The sequence below is a fragment of the Notolepis coatsorum genome, assembly GCF_963971535.1.
Source record: "Notolepis coatsorum genome assembly, chromosome: 13".
Lineage (NCBI taxonomy): Eukaryota > Metazoa > Chordata > Actinopteri > Aulopiformes > Paralepididae > Notolepis > Notolepis coatsorum.
In genome coordinates this window covers 113,269,471-113,289,654 of record NC_140177.1, presented here as the reverse complement: position 1 = coordinate 113,289,654, position 20,184 = coordinate 113,269,471, and the positions used below count along the sequence as shown (strand labels likewise).

The 20,184-nt window shown below is 41.9% G+C and overlaps 1 protein-coding gene across 9 annotated transcripts in view; it reads left to right on the top strand.

The window, feature by feature from the left end:
• Window positions 1-20,184, top strand: part of dlg1b (discs large MAGUK scaffold protein 1b) — a 408,802-nt gene that overhangs the window by 220,094 nt on the left and 168,524 nt on the right. For 5 of the 9 annotated variants that reach the window (XM_084328063.1, XM_084328066.1, XM_084328065.1 and 2 more), the window contains exon 4: window positions 689-847. In XM_084328063.1, coding sequence (XP_084184189.1) covers window positions 689-847 — 159 coding nt within the window. Of the gene's footprint in view, window positions 1-688; window positions 848-10,389; window positions 10,549-20,184 lie in introns of all 9 variants that reach the window. The other 4 variants (XM_084328064.1, XM_084328060.1, XM_084328059.1 and 1 more) reach the window with 1 other exon arrangement.

The window sequence follows — 20,184 nt, the reverse complement described above, 5'->3', positions numbered from 1 at the left end:
TCCGAATTATAAAGTTTCGAATAGAAATGTTGGAAACTCTCATTTATTACTTTAGGGTCCTTAGAGGGGTGTCCAGATTGGGTTTCAATTTCAGGGATCATGTGCAAAGCCTCCGATTTACGAATTTGGTGAGCTAAAATCTTGGATGGTTTGTCCCCATGCTCATACCATGACTGTCTGGATCTATGCATCAGCTGTTCCGTCTGCTTAGTGGAGAGTAGATTGAATTCCGTTTGTAAGTTTAGTCTTTGTTTATAAAGGTCTGGCGACGGTGCCATTGAGTGCTGCTGATCCAGCTTCTTAATGAGATCTCCTCGTTCAGTTAAGCGCTTTTCTTTCTGCTTTCTGATAAACGAACAATACGAAATTATATGGCCCCGTAGAAATGCCTTTAAGCTCTCCCAAATAGTGCCGAATGTTACATCAGCAGTCATATTTGTTTCAAGGAAAATGTCAATTTGCTCAGAAATATGTTGGACAAAACCGTTATCTGACAGTAGTAGAGGACTAAGGCGCCACGTGTAAGCCGAGTGCTGGTTTGGAAAGTTGAGCTCTAAAGTAATTTACCATTTATAATATTTGGTACAGATGCCTGAGCTTTTGAGACCTGAATACCTTGTCCCGTCACTGACCCGTGGATTCTCCCTATACCCTCCCCTCTCTCCCCTCCCCTTTCTGTCCCCTGCAGAAGTACAATCACCACGACGAGGACACGCCCCCCCAGGAGCAGAGCTCGCCCCAGCTCACAGAGGACGGGCCCGAGCTGGTCCAGGTGGCCGAGAAGAACCTGTCCCAGATCGAGAACGTCCATGGCTACGTGGCCCACGCACACATCTCGCCCATGAAGGTACGTGGACACACACACAAGCCTTGTTGTACTCAATGGACCTCAATGGACCTCATTCACTAACATTCTCGTAAATAACCTCGTAAGAAGTTCGTAAGAGGAAACCTACAATAGTCCTCCTCCGCATACCTGAACGCGTGGACAGGTGCTCGTAAGAGGCCAAACTGATTGCAGCTACGATCCCATGAAGGAAGAACATCATTCTTAAACTGAAAGCGCATTCTCGCACACATGAATTTGCATACAGAAATGCCCTGCCAGCTCCTTATAAAGCGAAGGGAGAGGCTAAGCATTGCACTTCGGTTGTGCTGACCCATGTGAAAATATTCACAACAGGTAGCAAAAGCAATTTGTGACTGATCAAAATTAGATTAGATTCACATTTATTGTCATTGTAGAGCACAAGTACAATACAACGAAAATAAGTTTGGCATCCAACCAGAGTACAAAATGTAGCGTGACATGTTATTTAGTAGTACCAATACGGGTACAAGGCCACCAAATATTGGCTGCGTCGTAGCTAATAAACTATAGATTTATAATATATATTATTTAGGGCTGACCCTGTCGACTAATCGGTCGAAAGGAGCCGTAGTCGACTGCCAACCTCTTAGTCGAATAACCTCTTAGTTTTTATTTTTGTATCATTCTTTCCCAAAGAAAAGAGGCCTAGAAGCGTGGCTAACGCTAATGGCACGCATACCAGAGGCTAACTGCCTAAGAAAACAGGCACAGAGGCACTGAAAGAGGATTTCACCCATCTAATGAACACACTAGACTAGACAAATATCAAGATGTATCCATCAGTGGACCAATTGCATGCTTTTGCAGAGGACAAGAAGCCTGCAGTAGATTCCTTCAGACATTAAGCACCCCCACAGCCCAAATGAAATAATAAAAATTATAAAATAATCGTTTTTTTTTTTTTTTACTAACGGCAAATTTTGGCCAATCATAGTCGACTATCCAAATCCTTAGTCGGGGACAGCCCTAATATTATTAAATATATAGCCTACATGAAAGGAATGGGGTGTGCTGAGAGCAGAATGTAGATGTGTCCATACTATTCCACTATAGCTATATCCACACGATTTTAGTTTTTATTTATTTATGTATTTATTCACTGTCATTTGCAGTGTTTGTGTAGTGCTTTTATTTATTTTCGCCTCGTTGAGACTATAAATATAAAACATAATTTTTAACGAGACAAATATTGTCATATTTATTATTATTATTATAATTATTTAAATCCGAGGTTGTCTGTAGAATCGACGTGAACGCAACCACCAACGATTTCTCCTAAATTAAGCCCTTAAGAACACGGGCGCACACCATTCTGTCCGACTTACGACGAAAAGCTTGTAAGTGGAGTTACAGTGAAATTTGCTTGTAACCTTTCTCGTATGTTTGTTCGTGAATGAGGACCAATGTCTCGCTCTCTTTCACCCTTTCTCTCTTCTCTGTTGTCTCGTCTCTCTCTCTCGTTCTATCTATCTATCTATCTATCTATCTATCTATCTATCTATCTATCTATCTATCTATCTATCTATCTATCTATCTATCTATCTATCTATCTATCTCACATTCATGAGTCCCTCCATCCAGGGGGAGGATGAGAGGAAGATAATTGTGTTGATTGTTTTCCCATCATGTCCCTCACACCAGTCATACATGCCTACCACCACCAACACAATGACTCAATGACATACATGTACACTACTCATCCATACATGTATCCACCCAGCCATGCTCTTAATGTCAGAGCCCTAACTGCTGTGCATCAATAACACTGGGGACTGTCAGTCAAATTCCATCATTCGGGTTGTTGCTTGGTGGTAGGGCTGCTCGATTATCGCAAAAATCATAATCACGATTATTTTGATAGATTTGATAGCTGAAACTACTGTTTGGGGGGGTGGGGGGGCTGTGAAGTAAGGGTGCACTGCATTTAATGTGAGCAACATGGAATGCGGCACAATAATCATTATCTTAATTATCTTGTTTTCATGATTGTGGGAAGCCAAAATCTTAATTGAAATTGAAACTCGATTAATCGCCCAGCCCTGGGTGTAGCTTCACTTTGCTAATATCTTCACTACTGCGATTATCTTAAATAGCTTAATTCCAATTGTATGGCAATTTGAATTAAGGTTATCACACATTTTAGAACCTTCTGTAATGTAGTCTAATTGTTATATTTAGACCACTCTGAAAGAAATGTCTTCTAGGCCACTTAAGGTCAAACCGATGTCTTCTTGGTTGAATCTGGTGCTTTTAATAGCTTGGGTGTTTTCATGAAGAAATGTAACCCACAAAGCAGCACAACCCGATGAATTTGACAACCTCTCAGTCTCAGTCATATGTAGCTGTTTCCTGTGCATGTGGTCATCCATGCTGTTCTATGTGCTGTTATTGTGAGGTGTATTTGGACCGTTCCTGGCTGTTGCTTCTCTCACTGCAGGAATTGGATTTGATACATTTCTCAGTGTTTTGTGTTCCGTTTTATCGGTGCTGTAAACTCTAGTCATAGTGATAGTAGTGTTCTGTGTCCATGGCATCTACAGTGCATTTTTCAAAATGGCCAAATGCTAATTCGTTTATTTGATTTAAATTAGGATGCTGTATGTGACACATCTACTATGACAGTGGCTCAGGAGGCGGAGCGGTCGTCTGGTAATCGGAAGGTTCCTGGTTCGTGTCCTTGAGCAAGACACTTAACCTTAAACTTAACTGCTCCCGATGCGCAGGTTGGCATGGCTGTCTCTGTCGTCTGTGTGTGAATGTGTGAGTGAATGGGTGAATGTGAGGAACAAAATTGTAAAGTGCTTTGGATAAAAGCGCTATATAAATGCACCATTTACCATTATACATTTTATGTTTCAGTTCATTAATTCGTTTTCAGAGTATAATTAGGATATTTCACACACTTCTAACCTTTTTCAATGTTACCCTGATTGTAATGCAATCAATGAAATTAGGTATATTTTGTAATTCATATTGAATAAGCTTTAGCCTTATTGTATTAACCTGATAAAGACAGACTTGACTTCACTCTGAGGTGATAGTTTTCAGTGGAGCAGTAGCACCGCCATGTGGTAATTCAGTATATATTTTCAGTGAGACAGGAAGGGCTTGTTGATCAGCCAAGATTACCCCACTGGCTTCTCTACTGCCACCTGGTGGTCAAATGTAAAACGTCCAGTAGTAGTCTGTTGACATCGTAGCAGAACATTATAATCTGAGTCCTAAGGAAATAGAGGTCTGCTTAAACCAAAAATACTCTGAAATAGTGAGCTGAGACTCACTTGACATATGGAAGTGTGTACATGACATTCCACTGAAACAAGCTGTAGAATTATAGAATCTAAAATGTTCTTACCCCTAATGGGGTTCATAGCATATTATTTTCATGGGCATATTTTGTTCCTTTTTAGTTTAGAAGTGAAAGGTTAAAGGGCGGTTAGGTGGCCGAGCGGAGATTGCGTTCGTCACCAACCCCGGAGCTGTGAGCTGGATTCGCCTGTTCGAATCCAGCTCACAGCTCCGGGGTTGTCACCAGCTTGGCTGGCCGTCTGCACCAATACAATTGGCTGTATTGGAGGGTGGGAGAAGCTGGCGGGGTGGGTCCGGGTCGTTGTAAACGGTCGGGGCGCCTGCTAAGCGCGGATAGGACTTGAGGGGGATAGTGTGGTCCTCCCACACGCTACGCCCTCTCGATGAGAATCCGCGCTGCCAGGTGAAAAGAAGCGGTGATTGGCTGGACGTGTGTCGGAGGAAGCACGTGGTAGCCTCCACTCTCCCAGATGATCTGACTGTGGGGGGTAAGTGCGCAGCGACCAGGAAGGGACTGGGTATTGGTATACGACTAACATTGGGATGGGAGAAAAATCGGAGGAAAATGGAGGGGGAAAAAGACCAATAAAAAAAATAAAAAATAAGTGAAAGGTTAATTGATTTAGTTACATGTTTGCACAATTCTAATACCAAAAGAGCTCATATCTAACAGCCTAATCATGAACATATATCATTTCATTGCCAGTGTTTGTAGCTAAATCATTTGGATTTTAAACCATGCACTGTTGAAACCCAAAACCGTGCATCCTCTGTGTACTAAGTTCATACATCCTAATGTGTCTCAGCATTCATCATATTAACATACATATATGGAAGTCTTGGTCCTCCTGTATGCTGACGGCAGGTCACGCCTTTTTTCCTCATCAACCCCATTGTGAAAAAGGCACGTTGGTCGAGACAAAACGGACAAAACGGTCCCAGATGTTGTTGTTCTGGCTTGCTGGACTTGGACGTTTTGTCTAGAGCTCTGAGGCTCTCCCACACTCTTTTTCTGTCACCTGGAGCTACAGATCTATATGACTCTGAGCTCGGTTAGCCGCGGTCCTGGAGAGCTTTTATATGGGTTGGCTCACACACACGCAGCAAGGTGGCACACGTCATACAAGTACATCATACGTCATTATGGAGAAGCTTGGACACAAAGACATGTCCAGTAAATGGGTCATGCAGAGGCCACAAACCACCAGTTGAAAATTATGGGTGGAGGGGAAATCGATACAGCAATATATCACAATATTTTGCGTGCCGATATAAGATAAGAGCATAAGAGCCCTGTCACCGCCAAGAAATTAGATTGTAGTACAAATGTTTTCTGTAAGAGACATGTGCTCTGATCTTTGCACTTTGGAATCAAAAGGACTTGTATTCCTCATCCCTATTTTTATTTTATTTTTTTTAATGTATGTATCTCCTTATCATTAACCACACAATTGAGAACTATGTACCTAAAAGGCCATTTGGACATTAATCATGGCAGACAATGAAGGCTAGAATAGGTCATCCGTTACTAAGGCGAGGAGTCGGTACCTACTAGCCTCTGTCTGTGCTCTGGTAAGTCTTTTGCTGCTTGCCTCAGAATTTATTAGCATGACTTTACAAATTGATCGGTTTTGGACTCTTTTTGGGTACTGCTCAAATCTAGCAGATCAGAAGGCGGGTTCCTCGAAGACGTTCACCAGTAGCTCTCCAGGATCCTGACAATCAGTTGTTAGTCTCTGTGTTCCATATCCCATTCTGATCCCTAGTCTTCTCACTTCTAATTCTAGCTGCTTCTAGCCTCTCTTTCTGTCATTTTAGTTGGTTCTCTCTCTCTCTCTCTCTCTCTCTCTCTCTCTTTCTCTTTCTCTTTCTCTTTCTCTTTCTCTTTTTCTTTCTCTTTCTCTTTCTCTTTCTCTATCTCTCTTTCTCTCTCTGAATACGATCTGTGTTTATTATCAGTAAAACTCTTTGAGTGGCCGACCGCTCTCTCTGGTTCCGAAGTAGTTTCTCTAAAACTGCCAAAAATTACGATTAGCCACTATAATTCTATTAACAGGACAATATAGAAACCCACAGTTCTCCGATATTGTGAGGCAGTTGTGTGTGTTTTGATTGATTCAGTTCTCATATCTATTTTAAGGTGTGTGTGTGTGTGTGTTGATTCAGATTTCAAGTCAAGGGTTACTTTATTAATTCCCTTTGGGAAATCCAGGTATCCTAGCAACATGGGGGGGGGGGGGGGTATAGGCAGGACAAAAGATAATTGAAATAATAATAATACTAGAGTAGAACATAATAACAATAGATATTGTCACTGTCTGTGGCCGTGAGAGGTAACTGCACCTTATATGGTGCATCAGAGAAAATGGCAACAAAAAATACTTTTCATCAAGCAAGGTAACTTTGGGCTCTGTTTTACATTTTGTGCTCTAGAAATGAGACTGTAGCCTTTTACGAATTTCGCAGGACTGGTCCTGCTTGACCGGAAGATCTTTTATGGGTAATAGGGCTGACCTTGGAAGCTTTTTTTGGCAATCGAAGCTTCGGGGCCGAGCTTCGATTTTAATTCGAAGCTTTGAAAAAAAAATATATATATATTAACACTTTGATTGCCATGGGTTAAATTCATGATATACCATCCCTTGCCAGCTCTATTTAACATGGAGAAGTTCCCCTTCTTTGCAGGGCTATAACTTTTTAAATTCTATTGCTAGATTGCCATTATTAGGGCCCATTCAATGTCCTATATGTATTGTTCATGGTGTAGCAACGTTAAACTTTTTCATTCACATATTCATACTAAAATATGGTCTAAAGTATAAGTATGTTTTCATCTCTTTCTGCAGCTTTCTCCAGAACGTGATTTATAGCCCCAAATGCATTATATTGATGATCAAATACAGTTTGGTAGGAATCTGTGCGAGATAAAAAATTTCAATTGGATGTACTTCTAGTAGTTACTACACGTCATCTGATGTTGACCGGATGGGCGAGGGGGCATTTATAATTCCGTGGGCAACGTTATACCATTCATCTAATGTGGGTCATATGTTCATCATAGCAGTTTATATCGAACGCGGTAATACTACACGCTATTGTATTGAGAGGAGATCAGAACTGTGTGTCAAGGGCTCCGGATGGGAAATATGATTCCGGATCACAGATTTTTGAAATATTGATATCAAAGACGAGTTACGGCGTCCGCGGCAACTTGAGCATGGCGAGGAATGACGAGTTCCGGCGTTTTCGGCAGTTAAAGTGTTTATTATTATTATTATTATTATTATTATTATTATTATTATTATTATTATTATTATTATTATTATTATTATTATTATTATTTTTTTTTTTTTTTTTTTTAATATCTTATGTTGTGGGACTTGTACAGACGTTGTTGTTTTTAAATGTGCTCTATAAATAAAGTGGATTGGCTTAATTAATTAAGTAGCCCCTTTCGTGACTGTGACGCAGCCAACAAGGTTTCACTCGGCTGCGCTGCCTGGGTGCAGTGGGGCTGCTCTCACAGCCAACGACATGACATTACATAATTATGTTGCACCCTTCGTCTATCAAGCAAACAATTATATTATATTTAATTTATAATTTATAATTATATCAGACAATGCACCTACAAAAGCAGATGATTACAATTAAATTAGCCAACTTGGTAACACATTAGTCATAGCAGCATAGGCATAGCCTTATTAATGTTTTGTGTGGCGTCGCCGTCGTGTACAACGATACTTACGTTTTTTAGGTGATTTGACAAAGTTGTGATATGCCATTTTCTTCTGGCATATCTGGCACTCTGCTTTTTGGGCATTGTCTTTGCATATTTTAAAGTGTAACCACACGTCTGATGACTTCTTCGTCGACATGTCTGCTGCACATGTCCTTGTTGTTTTCAACACAGATAATCTCCACGTGCTTGTTGTAGAGAGGTGGAGTCGAGGCGCCGCTTACTTTCGTTTAATTGGAATGGAGGCGCAAGATTTGAGGTAATTTTAATTTAATTTTTTTTTATTTTTTTATATAAAACATTTTTTATGTTCGAAGCTCATGCCATCGAACGAAGCTTCGAAGTATTTAAGACAGCCTAATTTCACTGTGCTTCATGTAGTATCACAGTTGGCAGGGTTTTCCCTTGTTCAGCCCAACTCGAGATTGCAGTTCAAAGTGCTTCACAGCAGTAATAAATACAGGCATAAGCGAGCATAAAAAAGATAAGAGGTTTGGCACCTTGGTAGCAAGGTAAGGTAAATCACATTCACTGCTTTTCACATTAGGATCTAACATCCCAATAGGCCTCTCTGTTTACAGTTTCATTCAGTTGAAAAATAGGCAGTAATACAAATAATTAAATAGAATAGGCAGAGTAAAAATGTGATAAAATAGTTCAATAAAAATATATATAATTTCTTTTTTTTAATCTTTATTTCGAACATGTAAATGAATACAAACTAAATAAATAACTAAACAAAATCAAAACATAACTCAAACAAAATAATAACTAAACAAAAGCAAAACATAACTCAATTTACATGTTCGAAAAGGAGTAGGAAGAAGTATACACTTATTTAATCCTACCCCTTTTCCACTACTCAAATGAGTGTACTATTTTAAAACATAAAAAAAAAATATATATATATATATGCAAAACAAACAAAAAAAAACTATATGTAAAACATGAAAGAAATAAAAATAAAAATGTAAACACCCTTGAATATCAAGTCCCTTCCTCATCCCTGTACCTCGTGAACATCATTTCCTTATACATCAGTTTGAATTGTCTCATGTTTGGACATTGCTTTAGCACCACATTTAGACTGTTCCACAGTTTCACTCCACATATTGAGATGCAGTGTCTTCTCATTGTCATGTTAATACCGTCGTGAATATAAGTATGTTTTTAGAGTGTAGAGCAGCAATTCCTAGAACGCGAGTTATAGCCCCCAACGCATATTATACATAATTGATTGGCGTTTCGTTCCTATACACGCTATATTAAAAAATTCAAATGCATATGATCGGTATACATTATGCTCCATCATGCGTGAAGGAAAGGGGGGGGGGGGGTCGTTTATGATTCCTTGATTGTCAGTAACGGCTTTCTTTAGTACGACATCATACGTTGATCAGATGGATTGCAATGAAATAAATAGACAATCGAGCTGGAATTAACATTAGATTCCTCTCACCTGTGGCCGATGAGTCTGGAGAAAAAAATATTCCAATTATTTGACTTCCATCTGCTAGATCCATTTTCCGTTTGTACGACGCAATAAATGCCGAAAGCATATTGATTCTTGCATCTCGAAAGCGATCCAATGCACTAGAGTGTTTGTCTGGATCCACATAACAAGATAGCTCTGCCCGGAACATTTTCGCCGATGCACAGAACGCACCATCCGGTTGTGAGTGGAGTGCAACTCGCCCGAAATCCACCAGGCGGCGGTATTATTAGCTTAGCGCCCTATAACTAGCTTTGCAGGAATTACCCCAGACCATTGCGCTATATAGTTCATATTCACGACGCTATAAAACGGGAACGTATTGATGAAAAAGTTATTTCTTTATGGCATATTGAAGGGAAGGGTTAATACTGTCAATTGACAATGATAATGGACACATAGCAATAATATAAAATATAGATTTAGCTCTACAAACAACTTCACGTACAGTGAAAACTTGTAATGAAAAGCTGGCCTCATAGAGTGGGATTAGACGGGCCCCAATGGCCCCGAATGTGTTAATAGAACAACAGAGCAGTGCATCGCTCTCAACTTGAGTTTCTTTACAAAGTTCAGTTTTAAATTATAACAGAGCAGTGCATGGCTCGTAACTAAATTACAGTGCATAAGAGGTAGTGAGATAAAATTACCATAGAACTGACGCATGAATTTGATAGGAAGTGTATAGATAGCTAAAGAAGCGATATTATTTTCATGAAAAAGTTACATTGTAAAGATATACTGCTTATTTACCATCTCAGAGAACTGTGGGTTTCTGTGGTCCGTAGTAAAAATGATTGTTGAAATTCTTTTCTCCAGAGGTCACGACCATGGAGGAAATACTTTCATGAACCAGAGGGGGGCACTGTGTGGAGCTCTTATTCCTCCCCCACTATCTCTCTTTCAACCTTTCTATTTCCTAACAGATTGTCTGTGTCTGGTAAGTAACCCTTGTGAGTTCCGTGCCCTCCTCTGTAGGTAGCATCTCTGGAATGCATCTTTGACGGGCCGTCCGCATTAGGACAGCAACAGGAGCTCTCTCCCCTCACGCCCACCACCCTCTACCCCCAAAGTGAGGAGTGCTCCCTCCCTCCGTGCTCCTCCACCCCTTACCCCCAAAGCCAGCCGCCTTTTCAGGTAAACTCCCTCCTCCTCCCAGCCGGCTGTTTGGATGCTTGTTGTGGAGCAGGGTGTGATCAACGCGCAGGCTGTCTTGGTGGCTGCACCAGCCTTCATCTGTAGCCGTAGATATATAGTGCAAAAAAGGTCAAACTTAGCAAGGGTTGTTATCTTTATTTTACTTACTGCATTTGGCAGACAATGTTGCTTGTTTAAAGACCTGTACTTGTTTCAGGATAATGTTTCAAGATAATCTTACCTGTTTGGAGAACATGTATTAAAACTAGTCACATTATCCTGAAACATAGAGCAACAAGTACAATTCAATCACACGTTGTTTACCTTTCTTGTTTTGCTCTGCTGTGTGGGGATAGGGGAGGGGATGCTTTTGCTTGCTACACCTCAGGTTCTGCAAAGAGAAATTGACATCATTTTAAAGTTACTATATAGCTATATATATTATATTCTAGCTATACATATTATATGTATATATTATATATTCTAGCATTATAGTAATTATACTGTGAATTTCTCTGGATCTCTCTTGGCAGTGCCTGAGGTCAAACCAAAAAAGAACATCTCAGTTAGACGGCATTACAGATTCTACCTTTAATACATATCATAGAGCTGTCTGGCTGTTTGTTAGAATGAGACATAACTTAGTCTGGCAATGGACTGTGTCTGTTTTTGTTATTTCTACCTTATCGATGTGTTGTGATATAGATAACCATGTCCTGCATTTGGCCAAGACTTGCCTGGCCTCAGGACATAACAGGATACTCACTCTCATTCAAGCTTAGATCAATATTGGTAAATGGTGTCAATTCCAAGCCGCTTGGGGTTAAAGTGACTCAAACAATGACGGGAAACATCAGCTACTGTGTCCAACCATCACGTGTCCATGACACCCCTTCAGTACACTAGTACACACTCTTCTGTATCAAGAGCACCTACTGTAGGACTGTACTGTAGACCTACTGTAGGACTGTACTGTAGACTTACTGTAGGACTGTACTGTAGACTTACTGTAGGACTGTACTGTAGACCTACTGTAGGACTGTACTGTAGACTTACTGTAGGACTGTACTGTAGACTTACTGTAGGACTGTACTGTAGACTTACTGTAGGACTGTACTGTAGACCTACTGTAGGACTGTACTGTAGACCTACTGTAGGACTGTACTGTAGACCTACTGTAGGACTGTACTGTAGACTTACTGTAGGACTGTACTATAGACCTACTGTAGGACTGTACTGTAGACTTACTGTAGGACTGTACTGTAGACTTACTGTAGGACTGTACTGTAGACCTACTGTAGGACTGTACTGTAGACTTACTGTAGGACTGTACTGTAGACCTACTGTAGGACTGTACTGTAGACTTACTGTAGGACTGTACTGTAGACCTACTGTAGGACTGTACTGTAGACCTACTGTAGGACTGTACTGTAGACTTACTGTAGGACTGTACTGTAGACCTACTGTAGGACTACTGTAGACCTACTGTAGGAATGTACTGTAGACCTACTGTAGACTTACTGTAGGACTACTGTAGACCTACTGTAGGACTGTACTGTAGACCTACTGTAGGACTGTACTGTAGACCTGCTGTAGACTTACTGTAGACCTACTGTAGGACTGTACTGTAGGACTGTACTGTAGACCTACTGTAGACCTACTGTAGACCTACTGTAGGACTGTACTGTAGGACTGTACTGTAGACCTACTGTAGACCTACTGTAGACCTACTGTAGGACTGTACTGTAGGACTGTACTGTAGACTTACTGTAGACCTACTGTAGGACTGTACTGTAGACCTACTGTAGGACTGTACTGTAGGACTGTACTGTAGACTTACTGTAGACCTACTGTAGGACTGTACTGTAGACCTACTGTAGACTTACTGTAGACCTACTGTAGGACTGTACTGTAGACTTATTGTAGGACTGTACTGTAGACCTACTGTAGGACTGTACTGTAGACCTACTGTAGGACTGTACTGTAGACCTACTGTAGGACTGTACTGTAGACCTACTGTAGGACTGTACTGTAGACCTACTGTAGGACTGTACTGTAGACTTACTGTAGGACTGTACTGTAGACCTACTGTAGGACTGTACTGTAGACCTACTGTAGGACTGTACTGTAGACTTACTGTAGGACTGTACTGTAGACCTACTGTAGACCTACTGTAGACTTACTGTAGGACTGTACTGTAGACCTACTGTAGGACTGTACTGTAGACCTACTGTAGACCTACTGTAGGACTGTACTGTAGACCTACTGTAGGACTGTACTGTAGACCTACTGTAGACCTACTGTAGACCTACTGTAGGACTGTACTGTAGACCTACTGTAGACCTACTGTAGGACTGTACTGTAGACTTACTGTAGGACTGTACTGTAGACCTACTGTAGGACTGTACTGTAGACCTACTGTAGACCTACTGTAGACCTACTGTAGGACTGTACTGTAGACTTACTGTAGGACTGTACTGTAGACCTACTGTAGGACTGTACTGTAGACCTACTGTAGACCTACTGTAGACCTACTGTAGACCTACTGTAGGACTGTACTGTAGACCTACTGTAGACTTACTGTAGGACTGTACTGTAGACTTACTGTAGGACTGTACTGTAGACCTACTGTAGGACTGTACTGTAGACCTACTGTAGGACTGTACTGTAGACTTACTGTAGGACTGTACTGTAGACTTACTGTAGACTTACTGTAGGACTGTACTGTAGACCTACTGTAGGACTGTACTGTAGACCTACTGTAGACCTACTGTAGACCTACTGTAGGACTGTACTGTAGACTTACTGTAGGACTGTACTGTAGACCTACTGTAGGACTGTACTGTAGACCTACTGTAGACCTACTGTAGACCTACTGTAGGACTGTACTGTAGACTTACTGTAGGACTGTACTGTAGACCTACTGTAGGACTGTACTGTAGACCTACTGTAGACCTACTGTAGACCTACTGTAGACCTACTGTAGGACTGTACTGTAGACCTACTGTAGACTTACTGTAGGACTGTACTGTAGACTTACTGTAGACCTACTGTAGGACTGTACTGTAGACCTACTGTAGGACTGTACTGTAGACTTACTGTAGGACTGTACTGTAGACTTACTGTAGACTTACTGTAGGACTGTACTGTAGACCTACTGTAGGACTGTACTGTAGACCTACTGTAGGACTGTACTGTAGACCTACTGTAGGACTGTACTGTAGACCTACTGTAGGACTGTACTGTAGACCTACTGTAGGACTGTACTGTAGACCTACTGTAGGACTGTACTGTAGACCTACTGTAGGACTGTACTGTAGACTTACTGTAGGACTGTACTGTAGACTTACTGTAGGACTGTACTGTAGACCTACTGTAGACCTACTGTAGGACTGTACTGTAGACCTACTGTAGGACTGTACTGTAGACCTACTGTAGACCTACTGTAGGACTGTACTGTAGACCTACTGTAGGACTGTACTGTAGACTTACTGTAGACCTACTGTAGACTTACTGTAGGACTGTACTGTAGACCTACTGTAGACCTACTGTAGGACTGTACTGTAGACTTACTGTAGGACTGTACTGTAGACCTACTGTAGGACTGTACTGTAGACCTACTGTAGGACTGTACTGTAGACCTACTGTAGACCTACTGTAGGACTGTACTGTAGACCTACTGTAGGACTGTACTGTAGACCTACTGTAGGACTGTACTGTAGACTTACTGTAGGACTGTACTATAGACCTACTGTAGGACTGTACTGTAGACCTACTGTAGACCTACTGTAGGACTGTACTGTAGACCTACTGTAGGACTGTACTGTAGACTTACTGTAGGACTGTACTGTAGACCTACTGTAGGACTGTACTGTAGACCTACTGTAGGACTGTACTGTAGACTTACTGTAGGACTGTACTGTAGACTTACTGTAGGACTGTACTGTAGACTTACTGTAGGACTGTACTGTAGACCTACTGTAGGACTGTACTGTAGACCTACTGTAGGACTGTACTGTAGACCTACTGTAGGACTGTACTGTAGACTTACTGTAGGACTGTACTGTAGACTTACTGTAGGACTGTACTGTAGATCTACTGTAGGACTGTACTGTAGACTTACTGTAGGACTGTACTGTAGACCTACTGTAGGACTGTACTGTAGACCTACTGTAGGACTGTACTGTAGACTTACTGTAGGACTGTACTGTAGACCTACTGTAGGACTGTACTGTAGACCTACTGTAGGACTGTACTGTAGACTTACTGTAGGACTGTACTGTAGACTTACTGTAGGACTGTACTGTAGACTTACTGTAGGACTGTACTGTAGACCTACTGTAGGACTGTACTGTAGACCTACTGTAGGACTGTACTGTAGACCTACTGTAGGACTGTACTGTAGACTTACTGTAGGACTGTACTGTAGACCTACTGTAGGACTGTACTGTAGACCTACTGTAGGACTGTACTGTAGACCTACTGTAGGACTGTACTGTAGACCTACTGTAGGACTGTACTGTAGACTTACTGTAGGACTGTACTGTAGACCTACTGTAGGACTGTACTGTAGACTTACTGTAGGACTGTACTGTAGACTTACTGTAGGACTGTACTATAGACCTACTGTAGGACTGTACTGTAGACTTACTGTAGGACTGTACTGTAGACCTACTGTAGGACTGTACTGTAGACCTACTGTAGGACTGTACTGTAGACCTACTGTAGGACTGTACTGTAGACTTACTGTAGGACTGTACTGTAGACCTACTGTAGGACTGTACTGTAGACCTACTGTAGGACTGTACTGTAGACTTACTGTAGGACTGTACTGTAGACCTACTGTAGGACTGTACTGTAGACTTACTGTAGGACTGTACTGTAGACTTACTGTAGGACTGTACTGTAGACTTACTGTAGGACTGTACTGTAGACCCACTGTAGGACTGTACTGTAGACTTACTGTAGGACTGTACTGTAGACCTACTGTAGACCTACTGTAGGACTGTACTGTAGACCTACTGTAGGACTGTACTGTAGACTTACTGTAGGACTGTACTGTAGACCTACTGTAGGACTGTACTGTAGACCTACTGTAGGACTGTACTGTAGACTTACTGTAGGACTGTACTGTAGACCTACTGTAGGACTGTACTGTAGACCTACTGTAGGACTGTACTGTAGACCTACTGTAGGACTGTACTGTAGACCTACTGTAGGACTGTACTGTAGACTTACTGTAGGACTGTACTGTAGACCTACTGTAGGACTGTACTGTAGACCTACTGTAGGACTGTACTGTAGACTTACTGTAGGACTGTACTGTAGACCTACTGTAGGACTGTACTGTAGACCTACTGTAGGACTGTACTGTAGACCTACTGTAGGACTGTACTGTAGACCTACTGTAGGACTGTACTGTAGACCTACTGTAGGACTGTACTGTAGACCTACTGTAGGACTGTACTGTAGACCTACTGTAGGACTGTACTGTAGACTTACTGTAGGACTGTACTGTAGACTTACTGTAGACTTACTGTAGACCTACTGTAGGACTGTACTGTAGACTTACTGTAGGACTGTACTGTAGACCTACTGTAGGACTGTACTGTAGACTTACTGTAGGACTGTACTGTAGACCTACTGTAGGACTGTACTGTAGACCTACTGTAGGACTGTACTGTAGACTTACTGTAGGACTGTACTGTAGACCTACTGTAGGACTGTACTGTAGACTTACTGTAGGACTGTACTGTAGACCTACTGTAGGACTGTACTGTAGACCTACTGTAGGACTGTACTGTAGACTTACTGTAGGACTGTACTGTAGACCTACTGTAGGACTGTACTGTAGACCTACTGTAGGACTGTACTGTAGACCTACTGTAGGACTACTGTAGACCTACTGTAGGACTGTACTGTAGACTTACTGTAGGACTGTACTGTAGACTTACTGTAGGACTGTACTGTAGACCTACTGTAGGACTGTACTGTAGACTTACTGTAGGACTGTACTGTAGACCTACTGTAGGACTGTACTGTAGACCTACTGTAGGACTGTACTGTAGACCTACTGTAGGACTGTACTGTAGACTTACTGTAGGACTGTACTGTAGACCTACTGTAGGACTGTACTGTAGACTTACTGTAGGACTGTACTGTAGACTTACTGTAGGACTGTACTATAGACCTACTGTAGGACTGTACTGTAGACTTACTGTAGGACTGTACTGTAGACCTACTGTAGGACTGTACTGTAGACCTACTGTAGGACTGTACTGTAGACCTACTGTAGGACTGTACTGTAGACTTACTGTAGGACTGTACTGTAGACCTACTGTAGGACTGTACTGTAGACCTACTGTAGGACTGTACTGTAGACTTACTGTAGGACTGTACTGTAGACCTACTGTAGGACTGTACTGTAGACTTACTGTAGGACTGTACTGTAGACTTACTGTAGGACTGTACTGTAGACTTACTGTAGGACTGTACTGTAGACCTACTGTAGGACTGTACTGTAGACTTACTGTAGGACTGTACTGTAGACCTACTGTAGACCTACTGTAGGACTGTACTGTAGACCTACTGTAGGACTGTACTGTAGACTTACTGTAGGACTGTACTGTAGACCTACTGTAGGACTGTACTGTAGACCTACTGTAGGACTGTACTGTAGACTTACTGTAGGACTGTACTGTAGACCTACTGTAGGACTGTACTGTAGACCTACTGTAGGACTGTACTGTAGACCTACTGTAGGACTGTACTGTAGACCTACTGTAGGACTGTACTGTAGACTTACTGTAGGACTGTACTGTAGACCTACTGTAGGACTGTACTGTAGACCTACTGTAGGACTGTACTGTAGACTTACTGTAGGACTGTACTGTAGACCTACTGTAGGACTGTACTGTAGACCTACTGTAGGACTGTACTGTAGACCTACTGTAGGACTGTACTGTAGACCTACTGTAGGACTGTACTGTAGACCTACTGTAGGACTGTACTGTAGACCTACTGTAGGACTGTACTGTAGACTTACTGTAGGACTGTACTGTAGACCTACTGTAGACTTACTGTAGACCTACTGTAGGACTGTACTGTAGACTTACTGTAGGACTGTACTGTAGACCTACTGTAGGACTGTACTGTAGACTTACTGTAGGACTGTACTGTAGACCTACTGTAGGACTGTACTGTAGACCTACTGTAGGACTGTACTGTAGACTTACTGTAGGACTGTACTGTAGACCTACTGTAGGACTGTACTGTAGACTTACTGTAGGACTGTACTGTAGACCTACTGTAGGACTGTACTGTAGACCTACTGTAGGACTGTACTGTAGACTTACTGTAGGACTGTACTGTAGACCTACTGTAGGACTGTACTGTAGACCTACTGTAGGACTGTACTGTAGACCTACTGTAGGACTACTGTAGACCTACTGTAGGACTACTGTAGACCTACTGTAGGACTGTACTGTAGACTTACTGTAGGACTGTACTGTAGACTTACTGTAGGACTGTACTGTAGACCTACTGTAGGACTGTACTGTAGACTTACTGTAGGACTGTACTGTAGACCTACTGTAGGACTGTACTGTAGACCTACTGTAGGACTGTACTGTAGACCTACTGTAGGACTGTACTGTAGACTTACTGTAGGACTGTACTGTAGACCTACTGTAGGACTGTACTGTAGACTTACTGTAGGACTGTACTGTAGACCTACTGTAGGACTGTACTGTAGACCTACTGTAGGACTGTACTGTAGACCTACTGTAGGACTGTACTGTAGACCTACTGTAGGACTGTACTGTAGACCTACTGTAGGACTGTACTGTAGACCTACTGTAGGACTGTACTGTAGACCTACTGTAGGACTGTACTGTAGACCTACTGTAGGACTGTACTGTAGACTTACTGTAGGACTGTACTGTAGACCTACTGTAGGACTGTACTGTAGACCTACTGTAGGACTGTACTGTAGACTTACTGTAGGACTGTACTGTAGACCTACTGTAGGACTGTACTGTAGACCTACTGTAGGACTGTACTGTAGACCTACTGTAGGACTGTACTGTAGACCTACTGTAGGACTGTACTGTAGACCTACTGTAGGACTGTACTGTAGACCTACTGTAGGACTGTACTGTAGACTTACTGTAGGACTGTACTGTAGACCTACTGTAGACTTACTGTAGACCTACTGTAGGACTGTACTGTAGACTTACTGTAGGACTGTACTGTAGACCTACTGTAGGACTGTACTGTAGACTTACTGTAGGACTGTACTGTAGACCTACTGTAGGACTGTACTGTAGACCTACTGTAGGACTGTACTGTAGACTTACTGTAGGACTGTACTGTAGACCTACTGTAGGACTGTACTGTAGACTTACTGTAGGACTGTACTGTAGACCTACTGTAGGACTGTACTGTAGACCTACTGTAGGACTGTACTGTAGACTTACTGTAGGACTGTACTGTAGACCTACTGTAGGACTGTACTGTAGACCTACTGTAGGACTGTACTGTAGACCTACTGTAGGACTACTGTAGACCTACTGTAGGACTGTACTGTAGACTTACTGTAGGACTGTACTGTAGACTTACTGTAGGACTGTACTGTAGACCTACTGTAGGACTGTACTGTAGACTTACTGTAGGACTGTACTGTAGACCTACTGTAGGACTGTACTGTAGACCTACTGTAGGACTGTACTGTAGACCTACTGTAGGACTGTACTGTAGACTTACTGTAGGACTGTACTGTAGACCTACTGTAGGACTGTACTGTAGACTTACTGTAGGACTGTACTGTAGACCTACTGTAGGACTGTACTGTAGACCTACTGTAGGACTGTACTGTAGACCTACTGTAGGACTGTACTGTAGACCTACTGTAGGACTGTACTGTAGACTTACTGTAGGACTGTACTGTAGACCTACTGTAGGACTGTACTGTAGACTTACTGTAGGACTGTACTGTAGACCTACTGTAGGACTGTACTGTAGACCTACTGTAGGACTGTACTGTAGACCTACTGTAGGACTGTACTGTAGACCTACTGTAGGACTGTACTGTAGACTTACTGTAGGACTGTACTGTAGACTTACTGTAGGACTGTACTGTAGACCTACTGTAGGACTGTACTGTAGACCTACTGTAGACTTACTGTAGACCTACTGTAGGACTGTACTGTAGACCTACTGTAGACTTACTGTAGACCTACTGTAGACTTACTGTAGGACTGTACTGTAGACCTACTGTAGGACTGTACTGTAGACTTACTGTAGGACTGTACTGTAGACCTACTGTAGGACTGTACTGTAGACCTACTGTAGGACTGTACTGTAGACCTACTGTAGGACTGTACTGTAGACCTACTGTAGGACTGTACTGTAGACCTACTGTAGACCTACTGTAGACCTACTGTAGGACTGTACTGTAGACCTACTGTAGACCTACTGTAGACCTACTGTAGGACTGTACTGTAGACCTACTGTAGACTTACTGTAGGACTGTACTGTAGACTTACTGTAGGACTGTACTGTAGACTTACTGTATGACTACTGTAGACTTACTGTAGGACTGTACTGTAGACTTACTGTAGGACTGTACTGTAGACT